Source organism: Cupressus sempervirens, chromosome 5 (assembly GCF_028749045.1).
Source record: "Cupressus sempervirens isolate cs-2001-9-10 chromosome 5, ASM2874904v1, whole genome shotgun sequence".
Taxonomy (NCBI): domain Eukaryota; kingdom Viridiplantae; phylum Streptophyta; class Pinopsida; order Cupressales; family Cupressaceae; genus Cupressus; species Cupressus sempervirens.
Window position 1 is genome coordinate 498,119,224 of NC_143122.1, and position 25,051 is coordinate 498,144,274.

At 36.1% G+C, this 25,051-nt stretch overlaps 1 protein-coding gene across 1 annotated transcript in view; it reads right to left on the reverse strand.

Moving 5' to 3' along the window:
• LOC149556900 (uncharacterized) overlaps window positions 1-25,051 on the reverse strand; it is a 166,874-nt gene that overhangs the window by 118,245 nt on the left and 23,578 nt on the right. Inside the window, exons 2-4 of the mRNA XM_089831531.1 lie at window positions 15,054-15,756; window positions 14,686-14,774; window positions 14,444-14,542 (exon numbers count right to left, since the gene is read on the reverse strand). Of these exons, the coding sequence (XP_089687657.1) occupies window positions 14,444-14,542; window positions 14,686-14,774; window positions 15,054-15,756 (891 nt within the window). The remainder of the gene's footprint in view (window positions 1-14,443; window positions 14,543-14,685; window positions 14,775-15,053; window positions 15,757-25,051) is intronic.

Consider the following 25,051-nt stretch of genomic DNA (forward strand, 5'->3'; position numbering starts at 1 on the left):
TTATATCTGATTTGTAGGCAGTTAGATAATATCTTCATTATATTTCATGCATTTAGACCACTAGTTCAACCTTGCACTGCATGTGTTAAAACAATAAAAAGTACAAAAGAAATACTAGTTGAATTGCATGTGTCAACAATAAAAGTACAAAAATATTCCTTTTCATGCATTGTTGTTACATTTTATGTATCTATATTTGATTTGTATATCTTTGCATTCATATCTCAGCTGTACACCTTATTTGATTATAGTGCATATGAATGGAGTTGTTATTGTCTTTTGCTAGTTGAATATCAATTTTTTTCAAGTTTTTCAAGATGTTCCCTTTAATGCACATCATGATAACTTAGTCTTCATTTTATACATAGCCACAGTATACCCTCTCCAAAAATTGATTGCACCTATGTGGGCATTTTAATGCAAGAAGAGATTACCAACGCTTCTACAACCTCGTGCTACTCCTACTAAGGTATCCCTTAGGGACTTGATTCAACTTTCACCCACACAACACGCTATGCTTCACGACACTTTAAAAAATCTTGTTAGACCTAATGATGTTGCAGCCTTTTTGAAGTGTATGATTACAACTAAAACTAAGGTGGACATTGTGTTCTCTCAAGATGAATTGTCGTCCTTAGAAGTTCAAAAAAGAATGTGATCGTGGTCCTTATTAACAACAATGCAATTATAAGAGCTTGGTTGATAATGGATCAAGTTTTAATGTGTGTACCATTGACTTGTTATATAAAACCAATATCCCAAGCTTATCCAACCTAATGCTTTTCTCTATATTTGTGTTTTAAACACATTGCTAGATAATCATTAGGTGCAATCACTTTACCTATTATGGTAGGTCCAATTACCTTAACTACGCCTATAAATGTCATGCCCAACACTCTTACCTATAATCTTCTTCTAGGTGGACCTTGGCTTCATGCTATGCATGTTCTCCCTTCAACTCTTAAACACAAAGTAAAGTTCATCTAAAAAAATCATGTTTACATTTGGAATAGTCTTCTATTACTTCATCAATACAAGTTGATACACCATCTCCTACCCTTCAAGAAACTCTTAGGAGATTGGAAGTCGTTAGATTTTACACCATCTTTTGTGAGAGAATATAGAACTCTTGAATTTAACATTGGAAACTTAAAATGTGATATCCCCAACCAGATATTTTCCCCAATTTTCTCAAAGCAAAATGCAGAAATTTTAACAACAGATTTGCATGCAAAACATTTCAGATTCATTCAACAAATATCAATATCCAGCTGAAAATATGCATATTCTGAAAATAATATTGCTATAAAATCCCTCAGCAGAACAATGTAATAACCAATCTTAAACACAGAAACTATAGTCAGATTGGCAATAAGAGAACAAAGATTTATAAGCACAAGTGAGATACCCAATTGATATCTCCAGCAAGACAATAGGTTTTTGTGTACTGCCTTCGAGCTCAAGGGTTTCCGTCCTCAAATAGCTGAAAGCTGACGCTCTTCAGAACTCTCCAAGAGAGAAACGAATTTCCAAAATCATAAAGAACGTATGCTGCAAATTAGCCTCCTTTCCTCTCCACATTCCTTTCTCTGTTTCTTTATTTCTTTTGTTAAATAATCAATGTTTCACTTAAGGAAATAAAGTTGTTCATATAACAATAAAGTGGCATTTTGATAATATGACCTTAGTTATTAAAGTCAATTTACTAATAAACCATTTAAATCTTCAGGCATTAAAATCACTGATAAAATTGACTCAAATAAGTATGTACGATAGCTCATTGGAAAGGTTGTGACAAAATGTGCTCCTAGTCCAACATTGAAATGCAAAGAATGTTGAGCTTGTTGACTTAGTAAAAATAGTAGCAATCTGGAAACCCCGCTTAAATAACCCCAATTAGCCGGCAATCGGAACTACCTATGCAAAAACTCAATCTAATCCCTGAGAAATCGTAATTAGCCCATGAGACCAAGTTAAAGGGCTAACGACACGACAAAATGTACTAGCTTAGAAAAGGGGACATGATAGAAAGGGCCTAGTGTGCCACTTGTTCAACCCTCTCCTCCTAGCATTCAACAATGAGTTGTATTTCAACTAAGATTATTTTAATTAACATTTACGTTCCTATTTCATTGCTCCACATTATGTGACATTGTTAGCCTATCCTTTGGTGGCTCCTTGTCACTCATGGTGGTACAATTTCAGGATCAAGCATATAATTTGAGCAAAATAATAGTGTTTTTATCTTTGTCTCTATGCCTAGGGGCAAGGGTAGTGTTTCAATTTCCTATCCTTTCTAAGATCCACTTTCCCTTGGTTATGTGATATTTGTTTATCAAGTAATGTCCTTTCTTGTATGGAATTATTCCCTTTGCTCAGTATTCACTCTTTTACAAGAGGCGTGTATCCTTGATCATAGCCTCTTCCTTGTTTGACAATGTATGTCTCTCAGAAACAAATCCCTTGTTTGGGGGCTCAAAATGTGTTATCCTTCATCAAGAATCCCTTTACCTAGCAATGGGGAAGGTGTGAAATCTTGTTCTCCTTCTCCTCTTTATGGTCAGTGATGTAATTTTTGTTCAATATCTCATCTTGGAGGTAGATGTCTTTGAGCAAGAATCTCTTCCTTCTATTGTGCATCCCTCAAAAGGAACCCTTTACACTTGTTGCATGATATCTCTTTACAACCATCTCTTCCTTGCCTCATAAGAATTATGTCCTCTTTGGCTTGGATTATATGTACATTGTTGCTTAAAGGATATCTCCTTGGTGTTGAAGGTGTCTATCCTTGTTCTTCTTTTCCTTAAGATGTCAACAAGTCCTATTTTGCCATCTTCAAGTGGGGCATATATGGTCGCCTTGTTGCAAATGTTTTTTGTCATCTTTATTCAATATATTTTAGGTTGAGGCTACTAGCATAACACACTTTGCTAGGGTTGAATGACTCTCCTTAGCACCATTTTCAGTGTCTTTCATCGAATACAATGCTTTTCTTGGTTATCCTTGGGACTAGTTGAACTAGTATAACACAACTTGCTAGTTATTAACCCTCTTTGTACCAAACTCTCTCTTAGGATATGTTGAATAGCATAATACAACTTGCTTTTGAATCTTCACCCTTTGCTAGCATGTGCAATTTATGGTTTCCCTTCTCTCTCCTCTATGATCCCATAGGCATAGCACACTTTTCTAGTTGGTTGGATCATGAAGTCTAGTCTCATCCTCAACATATGCTCTCACTCTTTCCATTCGACTGCTTGTACTTTTGTGGTAACAATCTCAGAATGATATTAGCAATTGAGACATTTTGATTGTGGAGTTATCTTCAACTAGGTTGATTGGGAGCCTTAGCTTTTGCATTCGTTGTGCTTTGTTTTGTTTTATGTTCCTTTGCACGTGGTTGTACAAGTTAAGATCTCTGATTTGGGGGCTTGCTCCCTTAAATTTAGTGATGTATGCCCATGCTCATCTCTCTTCATCTTCCTTTTTAGTACTTTACCAAGAGTATATGTCTAGGACTGGACTACCACTAAAGTGGAAGCTAAATGTGGCATCATAAATTGTATCAAAGTGCAATTTCGTGTCTACCTAGGCCAAATTTTAGCATGTGTAGCCTCACACGTGTTTTCAGTTTTTACCTCAAATTCGTACATATTAATGGCATCCCCATATCAAATAGGAGCTCTACTCCAAATTTGGGCTCTTATTATGTAATCAAGGGAAATTGGGTGGATGAGGGGAAACTTGGGTCATCCTCACCCCTCAAAGTCGTCACTAACCTACAAATTGGCCCCAAATTTGAATTGGGTGACGCTTATTGGGTTTTAGCAAGATTCCTAAATATATGTTACTCCTTCGAGTTTGCACCCCAAAAGGCTATAAGAGGTATATAAACAAGGCTACCTCCCTCATTTTAGTAAACAATCTAACTATTCCAAGCATTCATGATCTCAAGCATTCAAGAATAAGCACCCAAGGCATTTCATCCTTCCAAATCATTTATTATGATAAATTTCAATAAATTTCATGAGAGCATATTTTTTATGATTTTTATTTAGGTTTGTGGACTCATGTTATACCATCAAAACTTGTGATCACATTCAAAAAGCATTGCATAATGAAGGTTAAGACAAATTATTTGTCAAATCTAGCCTTTGCCACATATCAACACACTTCCCTTCAAGCATATTTAATTTTGATGTCTTGGTTTTGGAATCAAAACCAGGGTTTGACTTAAGGCACAAACAAGAGACATGTGTGCTAGAAGAGTTGCAAATAGATATGGAGAAGGGTTAAAGTTTGCAATCGATTTCACCAGAGAGTGTTGGCTCAAGGGCGAGCAAGTCACCCCTGTCCTGGTCTAGGGCGAGTGAGTTGCCCTTGACCTCTTTGTTTCGGCCCAAAATTTAGTTTGCAAGTTATTTGTAGTCTCTACTTCTTAGATTTAGTCACAAAATCGGTATATATGCTTGCGGTCATCCTATGTATGTAGAAAGCCATCTTCTCTCCTCATCTAGCACTAGATCTTGCATATTCCTATATCATTTGCATAGACATCTTCCTTACATCAAAAGATCATTGTACCCCACCTAGTGCTTCATCTATCTTGAGGAATAATGAATCATCTTCCTTCTAATGTAAAAGGAGATAGGCCCAAACTTCCTAGTTTGTGCATGCATCCTAGTGAACCCTATTTTCAACCTTATAGCAGGGAGGGAACTTTCACGCATTGCATTGTTTATGTGAACTTGAGAATGGCTTGAGTGGTGAACTTTATTTCTTCCCAAGTTAATTTTAGCAATTGATTATTTCTCCCTTGTTCTTGAGCCAATATTTGCTTTGAGTTTACGCAATTCCTATTGAGAAATTATGGGAAGTTTATCAAAGTGAAAACTTCCATTTTAGTAAAACTGAGTAGTTCTCCTAGGGATCACCTTGTGGTGTAGTGTGTTGTGCTTGCACTGTTAATGGTGCAACCAAAGTTCAAATCCCCACTTGGTCCAAAATACTATTAATGCGGGTTGAGCCCACCTTGGTTATCGTGCGTGATAATAGATAGGTGGTGCACATGTATGGAAAACTAATAGAGATTACAGTATTCAGGCCAATCACTAATGAAGCTGGATATAACGATGGTCAACTCTCAAGATCGTCTTTGGGCTAGGAGTGCTCGCAAAACCTGTGTCAGCTCCACGTCACGTGTGTTGGTTGTGCTCCTTCGGCTTGGTATCCCTAGTAGGCTTCTACGCTCACATATCTTGGTTGTTGGATTCAAGGATTAGGTCCCCCAAACCCTAGATTTGTGGCCTCACCGGTTCATAGCTCCAGTCAAAACGAAATATTACCGACCCAAAAAAAAATAGTTCTCCCCATTCCAATTCTTGTACACAAGATCTTCAATTTCAAATTGAGCATGGCAAGACCCACATGTCATACTTTGAAGTCCTTGTTTATATTCTTCTAAGAGGCCATTGGGATCAAAATTGTTTCCATGCATTCTTATAATTGAATCCAAATTTTCGACTCCTAAGGGGACAAGGTTTGTTGATGCTTCATGAGTGTTGGCTTTTTCTAACCATGTACATTTTTTTGATCTAGCTTGTTTTCTAGCACTTTTTAAGAGTTGATTCCATGAATTACAATTATAACAATATTGTACCATCTTTTCCATCTTAATTGATTGTTACTGCAAGCACATGTTTTGTTTCAAGGAGGATGAAATTTGGCATGAGTGTAGCTACATTCTTCCAAATGCAAATTTGCACATAAACCCTATAGTCACTTTTCCAAGTATTTTCATCTACGCATAGTACCTTAGCAAATTCATGATATGTTGTATGATCGTCAAATTGTAATATTCCTTAGGCAGCTTGTAAGATCAAATCCATACTAGTTTTCTTGAAATTGGCTTGTGAATGAATCAAAAATTTGGTGTTCATTTAGTAAGGGACAAACAAGGCTCAGCCATCATCAAAGGCCTCACATTTTGAATTCACGCTTGTTCCATGTTGCAAAGGAATACTACCCAAAAACCCCTTCTAAAGGAATTTGCTGGAGTAATTGTCCCAATTTGATTTAATCCACTTTTCTATGGTTTATCATAGTTGGTCACGTACCATGAATTTACAAATCAGCACAAATAAGAAAGTACAAGCTTCCTCTTTCCAAGAACATCATTTCCCATTGAGACCCTGACTTTTGTAGCATCACTCCCTTGTTCATAGTCTCTCCCATACTTATCTCGATGGAATTGTTTCTGCCTAGTCTGCCTAGGGTCAAGTGCATTACTGGCCTCCCCTACCATGTCTTGTTTGCTGAAGTCAAGTTCCATTGATTTCACACTTTGCATTTGCCACATTGTCATAATTTTCATTGTTGTTGCTTCTGCCTGTATTTATTGTATTGTATTTTACTATTTCTTGAATTCAAAACTAATTATGAAAACAAAATGAAGTGCAGATTTATATTTCTTTTATGATCACAAATTGTTTCTCAAAATTTATTAGTTGGCAAACTTGTTACCAAAATGAATTTACCATAATCAAACTCAAACCTGAAAAATAGCTTGTGAGTTAGCCTACATAAATGCAAGAATCCAAGTAAGCTTTTTTTAACTACATTTTTTCTCTTACAAACAAGCTTTCTTATTTTATTTCGCTGTTTCTTTTTCATTCTTGTATATTGAAAAAATTGAATGAAAAGAATGATATTTAATTTATTCATTTGTTTGGAATGTGTTGTTTCCCAAACATGGTGCCATCGGGATTATTGTGGCAGCAAACTCTAACTCCGCGGACCAACCATACTTCAAAGAAAACTCAAATTCAGTATTGTGGAAGTATGTTGACATAATATAGTAAATCCTAGGTAGTGGAGGGTATGGTTTGATCTGCTATAGGTGTGTTTGGGTAAAAGCCCATTTGTGATCTCCCATTATTTTGATCAATAAATAAAATTGTAAAAAGGACAAGGGAAATAAAACATACTGCATCCTGTATATATTTATGCACTTTGCATAGCAGCTAGTCCTCGTTACATAAGGATTACATTCATGTTTACACAAAAGCATCCATTGATGATATGCCATCGCATACACATGCACAACATACATACATATGCATACATGCACACATATGAATGAATACATACATACATACATATACTTACATGCCTACAAGATCCACATCATACATCAACACATCCATATCATTTACCAGTCTTCATATCACTGATCTATACATACATGCTACAAGGTTCTCAAATGCATATCAGAGCATCCTATCATGTATACATCTCTGCAGCATAATACATATCTCTGTGTCAAAAATTGACAAGAATGGCATCATTAACATCAGTATTATCCATGATTGGGTGTCACTACTGATCATGGACATAATAATAATAATGATTTATGATTAATATGAATAATCTAGAGCATTACTCATAACAATCATAAAATATTACTGTGAGTAAATTTAATTCTCAGCAATAGTTATTCATTCTCCATCGATACTTGGATGTTATGTTTATTTGCAAAGACATATGATTATCCATAATATCGTATTCTTGGCAGTTATGTTAAATATACAAATCACATTTGTTAATCGTTAACAAATAGCGATAATGATATTGAAGATTGGCAATTATTCACCATGCCTCTTTGGCACTTGTATATATCCTAGCTGATCAGGTATCAAAGGCATGATTGAGATTTGATTTCATAAACAAAGTTCCCTTGTGGATTCCACTCGTGCAGAGCAGTCAGTTGCTAGTGCAGCCCTCATAAAGCGCAAGCATTATTACCGCAGATTAGATATGGCACCATATAAGGAGCACAAACACATTTGATATATTACAGACAGCTCTAGAATGGCAGATTGCATAATCTATACAAGAAAATCAGAGACGGCATTATCTGACACATGATCATCCTGTAATTGCAGCATATATCATATTGTACATCATAGACAGTTCCCAGGGTAATGTGCATATTCCATATTGCTATATCAAAGACAGCCAATTTCTATATATATATAGTTCAAACTTCCAAATAATTTTTGCAGTCATAGCATTGATTGATTCCTCGTACTCCAATGTGACATTGGAATGACAGGTCTGTGTGTGCGTGTGTGTTCTATCTCCATTACTTAATTCATTATCATTACAAGTGTGCATTGCATAATACTGTTGCCTCATTATTCACTGTTTACTTCCAATATCATTGAGTTTGTACTTTGCATCATAATTCGTTAGTGCATTTCCATTCACATAGCATTTGGAATTACCAGTCATATGCGTATTTCATCAACTCGAATTCATAATTCAATAACCAAGGCTGTATATCTGCATTTGCATTCATTAGTTTGTGGAGTGTCCAAGTAACATAAAAATGGGACATTACACCATTTCTGGGGTATAATTGGAATAAACATCAAAGCTTACCCATGCTATAAAATTACATATGTGCCAACATCTTAAGTGTTGGAATATATCAAAGAGCAGGAAAGCAACGAAACAATCAGTCGGGAGTGAGTCATCCACATGATAAGGTGAGGATCTCAACAAATGATGCCCCCTACTTTGTTTGTCTATTCCTAAATTTGTGACAGAGAGCCACCCATTTTTAGTCATGCATATATTTGCTACAGATTAGTGAACAAGGGACAAATGGAGAAGGTATTTCAAAATCAAACCAGCCCACTGCAAGATGCATATATGCAAACAGGTTAACTTTCAACGTTGTTCACTCACCATATCAACAAGAAATGGTAAGAAAATTAATGATACTTCAAAAGGGTACAAAGGCCCAGGTTTTCAGAAGCTGAGTAGCACCCATGTACATAAGAATTTAAACTTAGAGAAGATTCATTATAGGCCATCTATATACCCATCCAGTTATAAGTCTCTGCGAATCAGTGAAACATCTTTATTTTTCTTAATTTTCCATCAATGACAAATCTAAATAAAGATGAACACAATATATTGATATTTTTGCAATGCCTTTATTTGGATTTGTATATCTGTACTTTGACGTCAATGGTAAATGTCTCAACATGCCCCAAAGGGAGTTGACAAATTTTCAGTTTTTCAAAATGTTCACCTGTATGCTAAGGGACACGCCATTCTGGAGGCAAACAGTTTCCAAAACGAAAAATATGCAATGTTAGTGATCAGGCACATCCCATTTGTAAGAAGAGCAGATTTTGAATTTTCAAAAGGTGTATAGAGAAGCAATGCAGATGGAAGAAGTTTTCAATCATAAAAAATCATTGCTATATGTAAAAGTGTGATTCACCGAACATAAGTGGATTTCCAGTTTGCAAAAGGGAAACCAAATGTATTTTAATTTTGACTCAGGTAATTAGGGTTTGATCCAACATTTCCCTCATGTATTCCTCGTTGTTCATGTATTAGCATGGCATATTAGTCTTGTGACATATTCTGCATAAATTTTCGCAAAAGTTTTCCATCATTTGCAAACACGTAAGTGTAGTCCAGACTCCATTCAACACCCATATCCAAGTTTTAAAACACCAAGAATTGTGAGTTTGCAGAGGACAAAGAACAGTCATTTCAGTCTCTAAAAACAGAGAATTTTCAAGTAAATAGGACCATGGTTTGAAAGTCTTCATGATATCTCTGATTTGAAACAGATTTCAACAAAATTGGGTCAGTAGAAGGGAACGGAATTCAGTATAAAGGTGCTGTTGTGACACAATAGCAAAGATTCCTTGACTATTTTGATTAGAACTATCAATGGGACAATATTTTGGTCTTGAAACAGCAATCAACACAAATAAAGATAGTTGGGATTTATTGATGAAGTTATTGGAATATGTTGTTTTGGTAATTCAAGGCAGCAAAGCATTGTAGGAGCCCTCAAGGGCATTTCAGTAATACTAATCACAGGAACAAACAATATAAAGTTATCATTTCCTTCCTTTTCCCTTCTAAAGTACTTCAACCTCGATAATTGAAGTTATACAGCAATCACATGGTACAAAAATTGTTACACCACAATTATGTAATTTCTGCTTAAGTCGTCCTGTAGCAGTGGTGTGGTTGTTGCAGAAGCTATCCAGTAACAGTTATACACTTTTTAAACAAACTACTCTGCAACAATCACGGAGTTCTTCCACAAGACTCGTGCAGTTGTTGCAAAAGTTGTTTCACAACAATAACATGGTTGTTGCAAAAGCTATTTCACAACAGTTTTATAGTGATTGCCAGGTTAAACTGGAGAAATGAAATGCTCTTATCTTGTATCCTAATGTTTGAGGCCCCATATGTGTGAGAAAATGAGTCTATTTTGTATAAGCCTCTCATGGTTTTCAAGTTCAATCATGCAGAAGCTCCATAAGGCACTTGGCATATTGATAAAATATGTTACCCCAAGTTTCCAGGATGGGGCGACGGGGAAACAGAATGAATTTTTTTTTGGTCAGAGCAGAGGACGGCAGGGGACTGATATCTATATCTAGCTATCTATCTATATGTATGTATGTATGTAGGTATGTATGTTTGTATGTAGGTAGGTAGGCATTTATGTATCTATCTATCTATCTATCTATATGTATGTATGTATGTATCTGAATTTTGGATTTTCAAATATATTCATGATTTTCAGAATTACGTAATATTGTAAAACAGTTACTGTATTTTAAATAATGGTACTTTGCCGTCAAAAATTCTGATATGGTTTTTCATTATACAGTGTACAGTACCATTATAAAGTATACTGTAATCTGTCTGTGTTCTTTCTTCCTGCTGTTGTCCACCTGAGAGCATGAACATTGACAAAAAAATAAAATGGTAAATGCAATTTACAGTATAGCCTATATCGTTCCAATCATATATTTTATTATTGTTTAATGTTATATGACCGTTGGGGCCCGCCAACAGAAAAAGATTAAAAATTTAAAATAAAACGTCGGTTTATTTTTTGAGATGTCAAAAACAGCAAACTGTCCCCAAGATAGCAAACGTCCAGGGGGCACTCAACGGACTTCGGGAACGCGTTGACCATTTCTGGAGTTTTCAAGACTTTCCAGCTTTTCAAGCTTGTCAGGGACAGTTAAAAAACATTCCCACCCATCCCCCTTTCCCCAAAACGGGGCCCATTTCCAAAACCTGGGATTTGAAAGTGAAAACAGATCCCCAAATAACATAGATAAAATTAATAAAATCACAAGGAAGAAAATTTAAACATTAGGAGTGATTTGTTCGGAGAGAATAATATGTATGCATTGTTTTAAAACGCTAGAAGGAAGTACTAACATCATAAACAAGGGGCTTGCAAGACTTCTCACGCTGATTAGGTTGTAAGAATCATAATGGACTTCTTAAATTATGACAATGTTGCAACACCAAAATCAAAAGGGACTTCAATTTGTCAGATTCTTCTTTTATGTGCTCTTGTTTCTGAGAGACCCAATAAATGCTGCAATTGTCAACATTGTTCCTCCTCTTTGTTGCTTGGTCTTGATTGGCTCTTCCACTACTTGAATCATTTACCATTCATTACACTTTTGTCTTTGTAATATGGCATCATCAATGGTTATTATTGAGAAACTTTGTTGATACTTGACTGTAGCCAAACTGAATTTTACAAAGGCGATGACATAAAAAATATTTAAACCAAAATTTTGCAAAACCATTTTACATTGTTTGTAGAAATCAAATTGTATACCAAGAATGTAATATAATACATCTTTATTGCAAAGGACAATCACATAGAAGAGAATTTGAGAGCAGCAGCTGTATTGCAAAGGTACCATACAATAAAATGCTTGCTTTAGTGGAGAACCTATTGTATTGTCTTAAATTGAAAGCACTCCAATTAAATGAAGGTTTAGATCCTATAAGATGCGAGATCATCAATCTCCTTCTTTCTTCCCTTTTTTGTCCTTTCCCCTAGGTCAAATTGGGGTGAAACCTAATATATCCTCTTTAAAGCTCCTATTTTCATGGCGTTAAGCTTGATGTAGGATCTAATCTCCTAGGTCCTCCCTTCCCTTCATCTAACTACTCCAAATCTACTCTCACACGAAAACAGTTATATCTCGGACTCTGTGCCTAATTTATGGGATCTGGAGCCTGTTTTGGGATCACGGAGGTTTTGGGCCCTGATTGTCAAGGTCGTAGTGCACCCCTGACCAATCACGGACACAATGTGTGCCAGATGGGCCAATCAAGGATGCAGTGCACCCCTGATTGGACCTCATTTTGGGTCTTTTGTTCGGGTCCCATGTCCGAATAGCCTCGAGGTGTTAATTTCTAGGCAAGTCGACATGCAGGAGTTAGTCAATTTTGAACCCTATATGAGCCCTTCTGTTTCCTCCATTCGACATCTAATCACGTATCAATTCAAGATCATATCATATCAAGCACTCATATGTTCAAGCACTCAAGCTCTCAAGCATTCAAGCATTCAAGTTCTCAAGTCTTCAAGCATTCCTCCATTGAAGATCAAGGATTCAAACATTCAACTGTGGCAGCCATCTTCAAGATCTCCTTCAATTCATTCAAGGTCCTTTGTTGCATCTTCCACATCCATCCACCATCTTCATCTTCTTGATCCAAATCAATTGGTGAAGTAAGCACATTGCATTCAATTCAAGAGATCTAACTATTGTAAGGTAAATTCGTACATTTTCTTTACATTTCATGTTATTTCAATTCGAGGTTAATTCCTAAACTGGGGTTTGACCAAGGCAAACCCCCCATCAATTGATTTATTGCAGGTTGTGGGTATCGGACTAACGAACAGGTTGCAGATTTGAGTACCCTTTCCGACTTTCTTCATAACTACCAAATTAGAATCAGTGTCGCACTCATTCCATCAGGGCCCATCAGACCGGCCCTGATGCTTCAATGTCCACAAGATCGGCCTTGATGCTTCACTTCAACCTTGACAGATTGTCAAACAATTTTTGGGTTTTGTCCACAGCACAATTTTAGGCCTAATCTTACGATTCTCATCCATTATGATCATTACATCAAGCATAAAATCAAGTTTTGAGAGGTGTGTCTTCTACCTTCTTTGTCCTTTTAGCATATTTACTTATATCTAGCTCTAGCTTATCATCTAGGGTTTTCAAGGATTTGGTTATGTTTTCCCCTATTCTTCCTAGACCTAGTTCGTATTAGTGCACCTTTCTTGTTTGGTAAGCACTAATCTTTCTAGATCTAGTTATTTAGAATTGGGAGTGAAAGGACTTATCTCCTTGATTTCCCCTCTTTGTCTATGTAGTGTGTGGTTATCTTATGAACTTAGGCTTTATATCCTTGATTCACATTTCCCCCATGATGCCTTATCAAATTCACGTTCTTTCCCGAAATATTCAACTTGGAATTTGCAAGACAAAATGGTTGACAATTAAGACACGCCCATCAAACTAGGCCATTAATAACTAAAAAGTGATTACAAATTGGTTTTGAAAACAACTATTTTCTTGATAATAAAGGTTACCTGACGGACTATGGTAATTAAATTTAGCAGTCCAAGATCTGCAACTGACCATTATATTTCAGGTTTGTCAATTTCATGTTATTTCTAGATTCTCAGCCCTAGGTCGCTTTAAACCAACTTAACTTTTAACGAATAACAGACTAATGACACATTCTGAATTCACTGACATAAATAAAAATTTAAAACATCTTTAAGTGTGCACGTAGCCCTCTCAGAAAATGCCATTTCCATAAAGCAACCATGCGAATTGCACACATTGGTCATGTCCATATAGATATTCAAGAGCCAAATGTAGTACGGCCAAATGCAAAAGCACACCACATATCGAAATGGGAACAGGGTTAACAACACAATAAAATAAAATTTAAAGGTAAAAATTAAAATAACAAGAGAAAACAAAGCATTTTTTGACAATCCCTTAATGCATTCTAACAGTCACATTATATGCAGCTATTGTTTTGAGTCTTGACTACATAAATTCCACACCTGAGTCTAAGTTTTCACCTTTTTACATCAGCCTATTAAGCCTTTACGCTTTCAATGAGAGAATGCAGTAGCTTTTAGCTTTACAAAAAACCAGGTGTTTGGACTAAACTAACATTTAACAACATCATCTTTCAATTTTCAATGAAGGGAGCAGTTTTCATTGGTAAATCTGAGGCTTCAAATATATTCGAACAAGACACTTATTTTTTTGTGATGTTTATGGATATGTTTACAGTTTTGTTCATAGTTAATGCAATAGCTAACCACTGTTTTGGGGATCTACACCAGGCTTTGTAAACACATAACTTGTGCACTCCCAAACCCGAGGAAAATTTTGCGACTTTAGCAATGAGAGTATGTGTGTGCACATGGAAAAGAGTTGATACAGCAGTGGTACCATTTAACATACCCTATTAGCAAATCCAAACAGTTTAGACGATCAATACTGAAACATAATATAGGTGGAAATGGAAAGATAAAGCTAACCCCAAACTGGAAAAAGAAGGCTTTCCGCCACATAACAAGAGTCTCCCCATTCTCCATGTGAACTGCAGATCCAGGGTTGCAAGAAGCTTGTCCTGCGTGCTGCAGAAATTTAACAGAGTTGATATTATATTTTATAATCATAAAAGGTTGTACATAGCCCGTGACTACATAGATACTTGCATCTAGACTTTCCTAGGAGGTGATCGCATCTCCATATATCACTTTCAGGAAAAGTATATTACCTCACTAAATTTAGCTACAGACATATGATGGTTGTGGCAAAAACAGAGCACTCCTAGGCGTCCAGTATCACTGAGAACAAGCTCTCCACCTTTCAAATGTGGATGTGATCTCAAAAAGGTCAGTATGCATGAGAGATCATTATTTATATTTTACTGCAAAGGAAGCATCACATAATCCAATTCAAATTCTTTGATAAGAATTTAGAAAACCTGAAACTGGTATTGAGTTTTCATTTCTGTAGTTGCGAAATTTAATTTACCACAAGACAATATTCCAGGCACAAGACAGTATTCTAGGTAAAAATGTAGGTACACAATATTTCTTGTGAAGGAAACCTATTGATTGGACAGGCACATGAAAGACTTACTGAGCATGCCATTTGTACCAAAACAAAACACACGTGGTCTAGCTTTCATCACTGAAAGAGATTGTTCAACTTCATCATATCGTGTTCCTGTCAATGTCTTTGGCAAACGTGTACTTTGAATGCTGTTTATTTGTTGTTGTCGAAGGTTTCCTGCCTCTGTTAGCCACTGTGGAACAGATGTCTCAGTCTCACTATCATGAACAGTTGAACGGAATCCCTGTTTAAAAATGTCAGACACATGTGAACGGACATTGCCAGGATCAAAATTATCGGGAAATGTTGCCACTCGATTATAACCAGTGGGCAACAATTCTCTCGATGTACCAATATGAGACAATTCTAGCCCATTTCCAAATCCTCCATTTCCATTGATTTGACTGACAGAGGAAACATCTGAGGCAGTCAATGAAGGCCAAGATCCATTCTCTAAGGCATTGATCTGATAGAATGGAGAATTGCCTGCCAGAACAGCAGAACGTATACTTGAAGACTGTTGATATTCAGAACGGAATGGTTGAGATGGCCCAGACAAAAGAGCTAGGAATGAATTACCATGTTCAGGCCTTCCAATTTTACTACTGCAACCTGAATACCCATAGTTAGCTGAGTTTGGTGCCACGGGTTCTTGTCGAATTGTACGCTCAATAACACACACTTCTTGTGCAACATAAGGATGTGGAAACTGTCCAAAATTCATTTCTATCTGCAGAAAAATAAAGACGTTATGCAACCCACAATAAATTCAATAAGACTGATAAGATTAATGTCAAAACAGTTCTCAATCCACTCTACGAAAGAGGAAAAACCGCTAATAGAAAATTGACACAACATACATTCTAATCAGACTGAAAGAAAAAGGGAAATAAGTGGTATATCGACTTCAAAATCCAGTTTAGAAACCTTAAAATATTAATGGCATATATTTTCTCATCAGTTCATTATCTATGGATAATTGATATATCAATAGAAAATTATGCATTCTGCAGAGGACATAAAAATTTGTAAGAGACGTAAGCATAAAAGGAATTAAACAGTCAACTTTCTACTCTATTTTCACTTCAATTAAGAAAAAATACACAATGAATGCTTCTTGAATAGAAACAGAAAAAATATATTATTCAAGAATGTGTAAATAGTACTTTCCAATATCTGCATGAAACAAAAGTAGAGTTATACCCTAATAGATTTAGTCAACTAATCAGTTTTTATTCACTTCTGAAATCTATGCTCACTCAAAATATTTTTATAAAAACTTGAATTACTCATTTAAGAGCCATACATTATGGTGAAATTCATGCACATAATTTACTGATTCAGGCCGATAGGAATTGCTAATTGTTTGTTCTTGAAGTGATCCAATTCAGCCCAGCCAGCATAATTATTAATATATACATTTCTGATTCATTATCAATAACTTGGTTTAACACCAGAATATATAGAATATATGTTTTGGACAAGATATTATATTTGTTTTCCACCTCTAACTGCTGCATTCAGTCATGGTGGGCAAAAATGATGACCCACATTCTAAGTACAGTACTCATTGTGGTGACTAAGGCCTATGTGGCCAAAGGGGGACAAGGAGGAATGCCCTTGGGCTTAGAAAGGTAGATTTTTGGGACACCCTGTAGTGAAGAACCATCACAATCTCCACCATGGGAAGTAAATATTTCAGTCTGGGAAGACAAGTTGAGGATGGCTAGATGGAGCGAAACAGTGAGAGGGCCCCAACACTAGGTAGGCCAGCTTATATGCATGGCAAGGGCCACATGAGGCCAAGGGGGAACAACACATCCGCTCTTGGGCCTAGGATGGGAGGTTTATGGGTCACCTCACTGTACTCCCTCATCTTACCATATTTATGGTTCATATCAAAGTCAATTCTAGCAATATTTTGAACCAATTTACATTTCTTGTGTTTTGTTTTTTATATAAAGAAATCAAATTATGGCATTATGATTATAAATGAATACTAACAATATTGTAGGATTTCAATTATGGATTACACAACTGAAGAAGACAATATGCATGGTAAACTACTAAACTCCAACACAAATCTTATGCAATGTGATGTTAGGGCAAATTGGAAATGGGACATAACAAAAAACTACTTACAATCACCCTTATGAGACTTATCAAACAAATGCATGGAATGCTACTTCTTTTGAGATGAGATTTTTTAATTTTCTCATCATTTTGTCCAAACATAAGACTACAATGTCCCTTTATGCAATCTCTTCGGGTTTAGAGTAAGTTTTTATAATTCTAATAGCAAGAGACTTCTTTCTAACTATAACTTAATTCCTTAGCTTGCCACAAATTAGTGTATGGTATAGTCACAATATTCTTGAAGGAAAGTTGTATCAATGCAAATGTGGGCCTATCTTGATGTTATGTTAGTATTGCAGATGATTCTGAAATGACTCTCAGAACCACTACAGATTACTTGCTACAATATGGAGATTGTCTTGAACAATGCCATAGATTATATAGAACAATATATAACTTCAAATGTCTTGCTACTAACAAATCATCAAATGGTGGAGTTTGATCTGAATATGATTATCTGAATTACCTTTAGTAACAAGATCGATCTGAATATTAAAGATAGTATGTCTTATTCAATCTAAATACGATTAAATAATTTATTCAATATCTACTAAAGTTATGAAACTTATATCAAATATTATTGATATAATAATTGACCAAGTTTAGAATAATGTTGTTGTTTCTAGTATCGTGTTTTGCATGTTTGTGATATCATCTATATTGATCTGATGGTATATGTTGACTGTTGATTTTGATGTTTCCCTTAATGTTATTGTGATGTCTTTGATGTCGATCAATTTGTATCATTGAAACAAGACTCGGAATCAGCACAAACTCAGCAAGGCTGACCCAACCCAGCGGTCGGGACTCCGCAATAAATCTGCAAGGCTTGACCAACACTAATTTCTAGTAAGTCTTGCCTCGAGTGAGTTTGACACAGTCCCGGATCGGAGAGACCTCAAAGAGATCGGTCCAATTGTGCAACACAAGTAAACACAACAGAAAAAATAACAAGTACTCGGATAGAACCAAGCGAGATAAGCATTCATTAATAGAGCATCAGATGTACATAGGTTTGTTAATTGGCCTTCTTACATGCCAAGCTCGTGCATGCCTAATTGCTTACAATCTTCGGTCAAAGACCTTAGATTTCATTGTAATGTATACAATCTTGATACTCAGAACTGATTGATACCTCAAAAGATGCATTACAATCCAATATATAGGCATTATGATACACTGGTCAGCCTCAAGGTCCAAAACATTTGCCAAGAACAAAGAATTGTATTACAAGAAATAGGATTGGTCCCAAATCGTAAGGAACGAATGACATAACATGCTTGAAGGCTTACGGCCCAAATTTAGCTCCTCACATGATCTAAGAACATAGTTGAATGGGCCACCAAAGGCCTATGGTCGTAGATTCCCATCGCAAAATCGAAATCCACCAAAAATCATGAAACTGGCAAGAACACACTACCCGAGAGAAGATGAATCATGCCTCAAAAAACAAAGAACCATATGAGCTGTGAATCTAGGAATAGGAACCAGATTAGACCTAAATCATACTCCAAACATCACAGTTGCTGACTCAAACAAACAAAATATCATGATATTGCTATCAGAATTTAACTGTGATTTTGAGTCAAATTCATTGACCCATGTTTCATGAGTAGTGATTCAACATGAATCCATCTCTCATGAGCATAAATGGATCTAGATGATGCTCACAAGGGTAAAACACCGGGACTTCCCGAGAGGTCACCCATCCCAGTACTACTCCAGCTTGAGCGCGCTTAACTACGGAGTTTCCTCCATGGTTAAACCCAAAGCTTGCAACCCCATTTTCAAAACCTTCACCAAGGATTGTACTGGGATGGGCGACCTCCTGGGAAGTCCCGGTGTTTCACCCCTGTGAGCATCATCTAGATCCAATGAGTGCTACGTGTTCCATTTATTCTCATGAGAAATGGATTCATGTTGAATCACTACTCATGAAACATGGGTCAATGAGTTCGACTCAAAATCACACAGTTAAATCCTGATAGCAGTATCACAATTTGACTTACTGTGGAAATTATCTCCTACTTATCAAACAAAATATCATCGAAACAATCAATGATCTCAAAAAACTGGCAAAATTTTGAAAAAATTAAACACTATTTTTGGTTGATGCAAGATTGCCCCAAACCCAAGATGCTCCTACATTAGACACACGAAATTAACAAGAAAGTGAGTCTCTCACTTTGATGTCTAAGAAGAATCCAGAAGATCCAACTCAGCCTGAGAAATCCATGAAGAATCCTCCATTGGTTTGTCCTTCGACTTGATCAAATACTCTTTGTATTCCTTTCCTCTTGCACTTCTACCAACTCTACTCCTTAGTATCTTTTCTATACTATCCAACTACTTCTGAGGATATTGTTGCTTGATATTTGCTTCATCATCCAAACTTCCTTCAGCCTCATGATACTCATAGAGATCTGAAATATTGAATTTGAAATATCCAAATCCTTAGGTAACTCAACTTCGTAAGCATTCATGTAATCAAATCTCTTCAAAATTCTACAAGGCCCAAACTTCCTGGTTTTTTATTTGTTATAAGTTCCCATTGGAAATCCCCCTTTCTTTACATGTGTTGTTCTCAATTTTGAGATCGCAAAATTGCTGCAACCCTACGCAATTTTCTCATGGATTCATAGGTGTATCCTCCAAGTTTCAAGGCATTGATAAGGTGTCATAAAGGCAGATCATTATCCTTGAATTGTGCTTTACGTAATCTTGTTTGTGTCTTCTTTTTGAAGGTTTATGTAAAATTAATCCCTGTAAATGCTTGTCAAAATGAGTTTTTCTTCTCTGACTGCAAGCACTTGATTTTTGGCAATCTCCAAGTTTAATCTTCGTTTTTCGCATTCTTGTTAGTAGTTTTCAGTCTTGTTTTTCCTGTGGGTTAATAGCCCTTGGAATCCCAACTGTTTTGTGTTATCTTAGGTCTCCAACGAGGTTGTCTAGCACCAATTATGAAGGAAAAGGTGTTTTTTAGGCTAGCAACATATTTTATTAAAAGTCCTTCAAAAGTGGGTTTTTTATTTACAATTGTACAAAAAAAAATATTGTTGATTTTAAAAAGTAGATTTTGACCTTCATTTTCAAATTTCAACAACTAATTCTGAGTTCATTTGACCATAGTTTTTTATGTTTTAATGAAAATGGTCTTTTAAGTCTATTTTCATGTTACTTTATTGGAAACTATAGTTATATATTAAAAATAATTACACGAGACACTTTAAATGCAATTAAGTGGGCTTTTTATTACTCAATGAATATCATTTGAGGCAAATCATCTCCTAAAAACCCACAACCCATTAAACTAAAGTCCTCAATGCATTACAATGGGGTTTTTAAATCAAAAATATGTCACTTAATATGTGCAAGTGGGTTTTTATATGCAAATGCATATTAAAATCTTGTTATTATAAACATTTTATCACTTAAAGGTTTATAGTGGGGAATTTAAAACCAATAACACATGTACATGCATTTTAAAAACCTATAATTGACTATTTTAACTTGAGTTATGACTTGAAAGCACAAAAGTAAGGGTTTTGAACTCAATAACACGTGTTATATGCATTTGATGTTTTAAAAGTCAGAATATGTACTATTAAAGTTCAAGACTGGTTATTACTTCTCCAAAAGAAACGTTTTCACTAAAATCACTCAAGGTGGCGGTTTTTTACTCAAAAGCACATGCTTTTGACATCAAAAACCCCATTTATTGGTATGTTTTGCCTTGCATTTGGGCATGAAATGTATAATGATTGTGATTTTTGGAGTCAATAACTCATGTTATTGGCTCCAAAAAGTGTGATTTTACTCATTTTACCTTGCGTTTGGTGATAAAAAGCACATTAGTGACAATTTTGGGGAAGAAAGCAGATGCTTTCTTATTGCAAAAACTCATTTTTATTCTTTATCAACGCATTTTTAACCTAGACAAGGATTTCTTTGAGCATATGCATGTGTTTTGGACTGCAAAAACCACATTTTTCTACTCATAATTGGGCATTTTTGCTGCAATATCTAAGGGTGGTGATTTTGGGAGCAAAAACCCATTGATTTCTCTTCAAAAAAGCCTATTTAGGGCATGTTTCAGGCTATTTTCTTCCATCAAATCCAAACGTTTACTATCAAAGATGAGTTCTTGGGCATTATTTATCATTTGCAAGTTGTTTATCATTTTTTTCAAGTTGTTTTAATGTCATAGATGCCAATTTTTATTGCCATTGCACATTGCATTTGAGTTAGCCAATACGATTGCTAAAAGTGTGCATTTCAGTTCTCTAACTTCCTACACTTGGCAAACAATGAATCTTGACTCCAAAATACATTCATTTTTAGAGGATTGAGTCAAGATTCGAAACCTATATCAGTCTCTTTGCTTCAATCATTTCTAAATCTGAAAATCCTCTTGGATTTATTTCAGATTTTGCATTGAAATTTGAAGATCTTTCTTCCTTTGCTTATTGTGGAAAATAGGTAAGATTTCTTGTTAATTTCGTAGGACAAAGTTGTATATATGTTTGTTCTTTTGTTGTTTGAAAAACTCTTCATTTCATTTTCAGATTTGGATTTGGTTTGTATTTGATATGTGCTCCTATCTTCTGTCTTATCTCTCCAAGCTGCATATGCAAGTGCTTCATCTTACTTGCATATGCAGTCAGGATTAAAAACCCCATTCTTGAATGAAACTACTGAGGACAGCAAGCTCATTTGCAACATGCTTTTGCGTCCAAAAAGCCCACCTTCACGCTTGCACGCACTTCATCCATGTTTGTTATAGCCCTGCCATATGACTTAAAACTCATGATGGTGATTGCTTGCACACTTGCTTATGATGAAAACATAATAATCCATTATATGTTATACTGCCTATTTTCCATGCATTGTCCACTCATAAAGTTTGTTGTTCGCACATGCTATGACCCTCCAAAACCTGTTTTTTTAATTTCCACCATATGAGCACACATTTTGAGCTCAAACGCATATATCCACTCGCTGTCCCAAAAGTTTCCTGTAATGATCTCTGTTATGTTTGATCAGAAATCTTGAAGTTGTACTAATGGGAATTTTGTCAAACAGGTATCACGCAATCAATATCCTTAAGCAAAGATTAATACTGTGACATCACTGTACTGTTTCATTGAAACTAATGCTATGAAATGGATATGTCAACCAATGATACCGAAAACTCGAGTAAACACTGAATCAAAAATTTGAACATATAAAATGGTGATAACGTTTTCGGTCAAGACATTAGATCAACAATTACTGTGCAATATGCTGGTGACAGAGTTCCAGCCTTATAAAGATTAACAAATATGCAGAACCGAAATTGCGGAAGGAGTAAATAATGAACAGACCCGTGATTACTGATGTGAGTCGGTATGAAGGTCTGATTATACAGTGAGAATTCGTCCCGTCTTCACTTCCAAACACTCAGTTAGGCTGCCATCTACCGCTTTGTAACCTGCATTAAACCTGCTGTAACTAGACTCCCCTTCGAATCTTCCAGATTTCATACAACTACAGCCCTACTAGCTGCCCGTGGCCTGTGAATGGTGAAGCCGGCTTCCTCAATGTCGTGTGCAATCCCGTGACACACTGGCCTGTTCTTATACGACTAGCAATCACCTTATTACTGTAACTGATTCTGTAGATCCTGTGATGCTATGACCGTCCTGTTAACCCACACTTCAACCAACTCTGAAAGCGGTGGGATTCACGTGAAAGTTATCCGTTATTGGGGCATGTCACGCTGGTTGTCTTAGTTACACTACCCCGTGAACTCCTCTACATAAGAAGCACGGTAATCATTGTTCAAATCTAAGAGGTTGAAAATTTACTTACGTAAAACTTCATCAGAATCTTCAGCCTCGGATACCTACCTCCTTGAGTGTCGTCCAATCTTCTAAATGGTATTCTGTAGCAACTAACACCACCAACCTAATTCTCTTGCTGTGATTTGGTAATTCCAACTTCTTGCCTAACTTCCAAATACCAAATCGAACTCCAATCTGTTAATGAACTGTAAGGTACTAGGTCTGCATCTAGTCTCACACTTTTCGTCAAGGGGTTTCATCCTTAGGAATTATCCAGTCACATTTAAGCAACCTTTCGAAGTTGAGAAAATATCATATATTCCTTGTTCAATCCCAATGCAAATGCCTTCCTTTATAACTTTGAAAAGAGGAGAGGTACAAACAACTTAGCAATGCGGTATAAAAAACTATTTCGTCTTTTAGTCACTTAAGTCATTTTGTCATAAAGTGACTTTATAACTTTATAGTAACATCAAAATATTTAAATAAATCACTTAAGTCACTTGAACTTTAATATCTCTTGAAATACTTGTCTGATTGTCATGCCATCTGAAATCGGAATCTCTCCTCATAATTCCCCATGTGACCAAATACACTTTCTAAAAATAGAAAGGGTCCATCTCTATTACGCCTAACCTACTATATATAGTAAGTATGGCAAATGGAGTCCAAAAGATATTGAACGAAGGCCAAATCCATAAATCCCTGAATGTTGGAGACAAATCAAACCTCAGAAAACCCTCTAACCATCCTTATTAGCCTACGAGGATCCAATATTAGGCTAATCGCTTAAATTTGGATGTTGGCAACAAATGGGGACATTACATTTCCAGCCAAACTTAGTATGCCAAAATCCCAAAATTAATGCTCGTGCGTCCAAAAACATACAGTGGATCCAACCCCTGAAGATGTTCATATGTCATGGACTTTTCATGTTAAAGTTGCTTGCGCCCACAACCTTTTAATGTCTGACATGATTGCGCCAGGTAAAGGTAAAGAGAAAAAGAAAATGAAGTACAAGTATGATCAATATCATAATTCCATACCACCTTCAAAGGTTACCTCATACTCTGAAGACATCAAGGATACCAACATCTCACATTTGGATATTGAAGACTTTTTGAAAAGAATAGACACTACTACTATGGATGAGATCTTTATCAAACAAAGCAGTATTCATCTTGTCTCCACTTTCCCATTCGTTGCTTAGAACCAGTTTATGCATGCACGCACAAGGAATTTTGATCTCCCATCAAGGACTATCAAAGATCAAGATGGGAATATTGTCATCAGTCTAGATCCATGGACTCGATAGGATTTTCCAAGTTTGTCCTACTCTAGTAGAAGCTAACATTTCAAAACAAAAAGCTTTGATCAGATGGAATGAATACACCACATACTACATCAAGTATGTGAATGATCACTAGTTAATTAATAAGAGGCCCAATCTTATCAGATGGCCAAAGGGAGTGCATTGAACTGACTTCAAGGACGAGATCAATGATCTCATTACAATGTTGAGTTGCTTTGGTGGACTCAAAGGATCCAACACCTTTGACCCATAGATGTACCAATATATTTCTCTGATCATCCGGTCCAAGCAAAAGATCTTTTCGGGAGAAATGATCGGTGATGTGATCTCTGAGCAGTTGACCCAACTTACTACTAGTGGGACATTCTACATGAACTCCTACCTAGTGCCTATTATTGCTGCCATATGTTCATTTTTAGGGTTATCTACAAAGGGAAATTGTATTTCATTGCCAGTTTGGGAGTACTTTGACCAGCTGCTCTTAAGGGCTAGCTAAATGCACTACAAGAGGGTGCAAGATGCCTTCTTTGGGCATTACATGTGCTTTTGATAAGGAGCTCCCAATGAAGCATGTATCAGATGAGGCATCGGCCAGGGTAAGCAAGTATGGTTGCTTGTTCCTCTACTTTCCCTACTTCACAAACCTACGAGTTGGATACTGCAGAGGTGAGCAATACACTCTTCCTAGATATACCACTGATAATATCATATTGATACAGTTGGCAAGATAAATTATGGCAATGCAATCATACTAG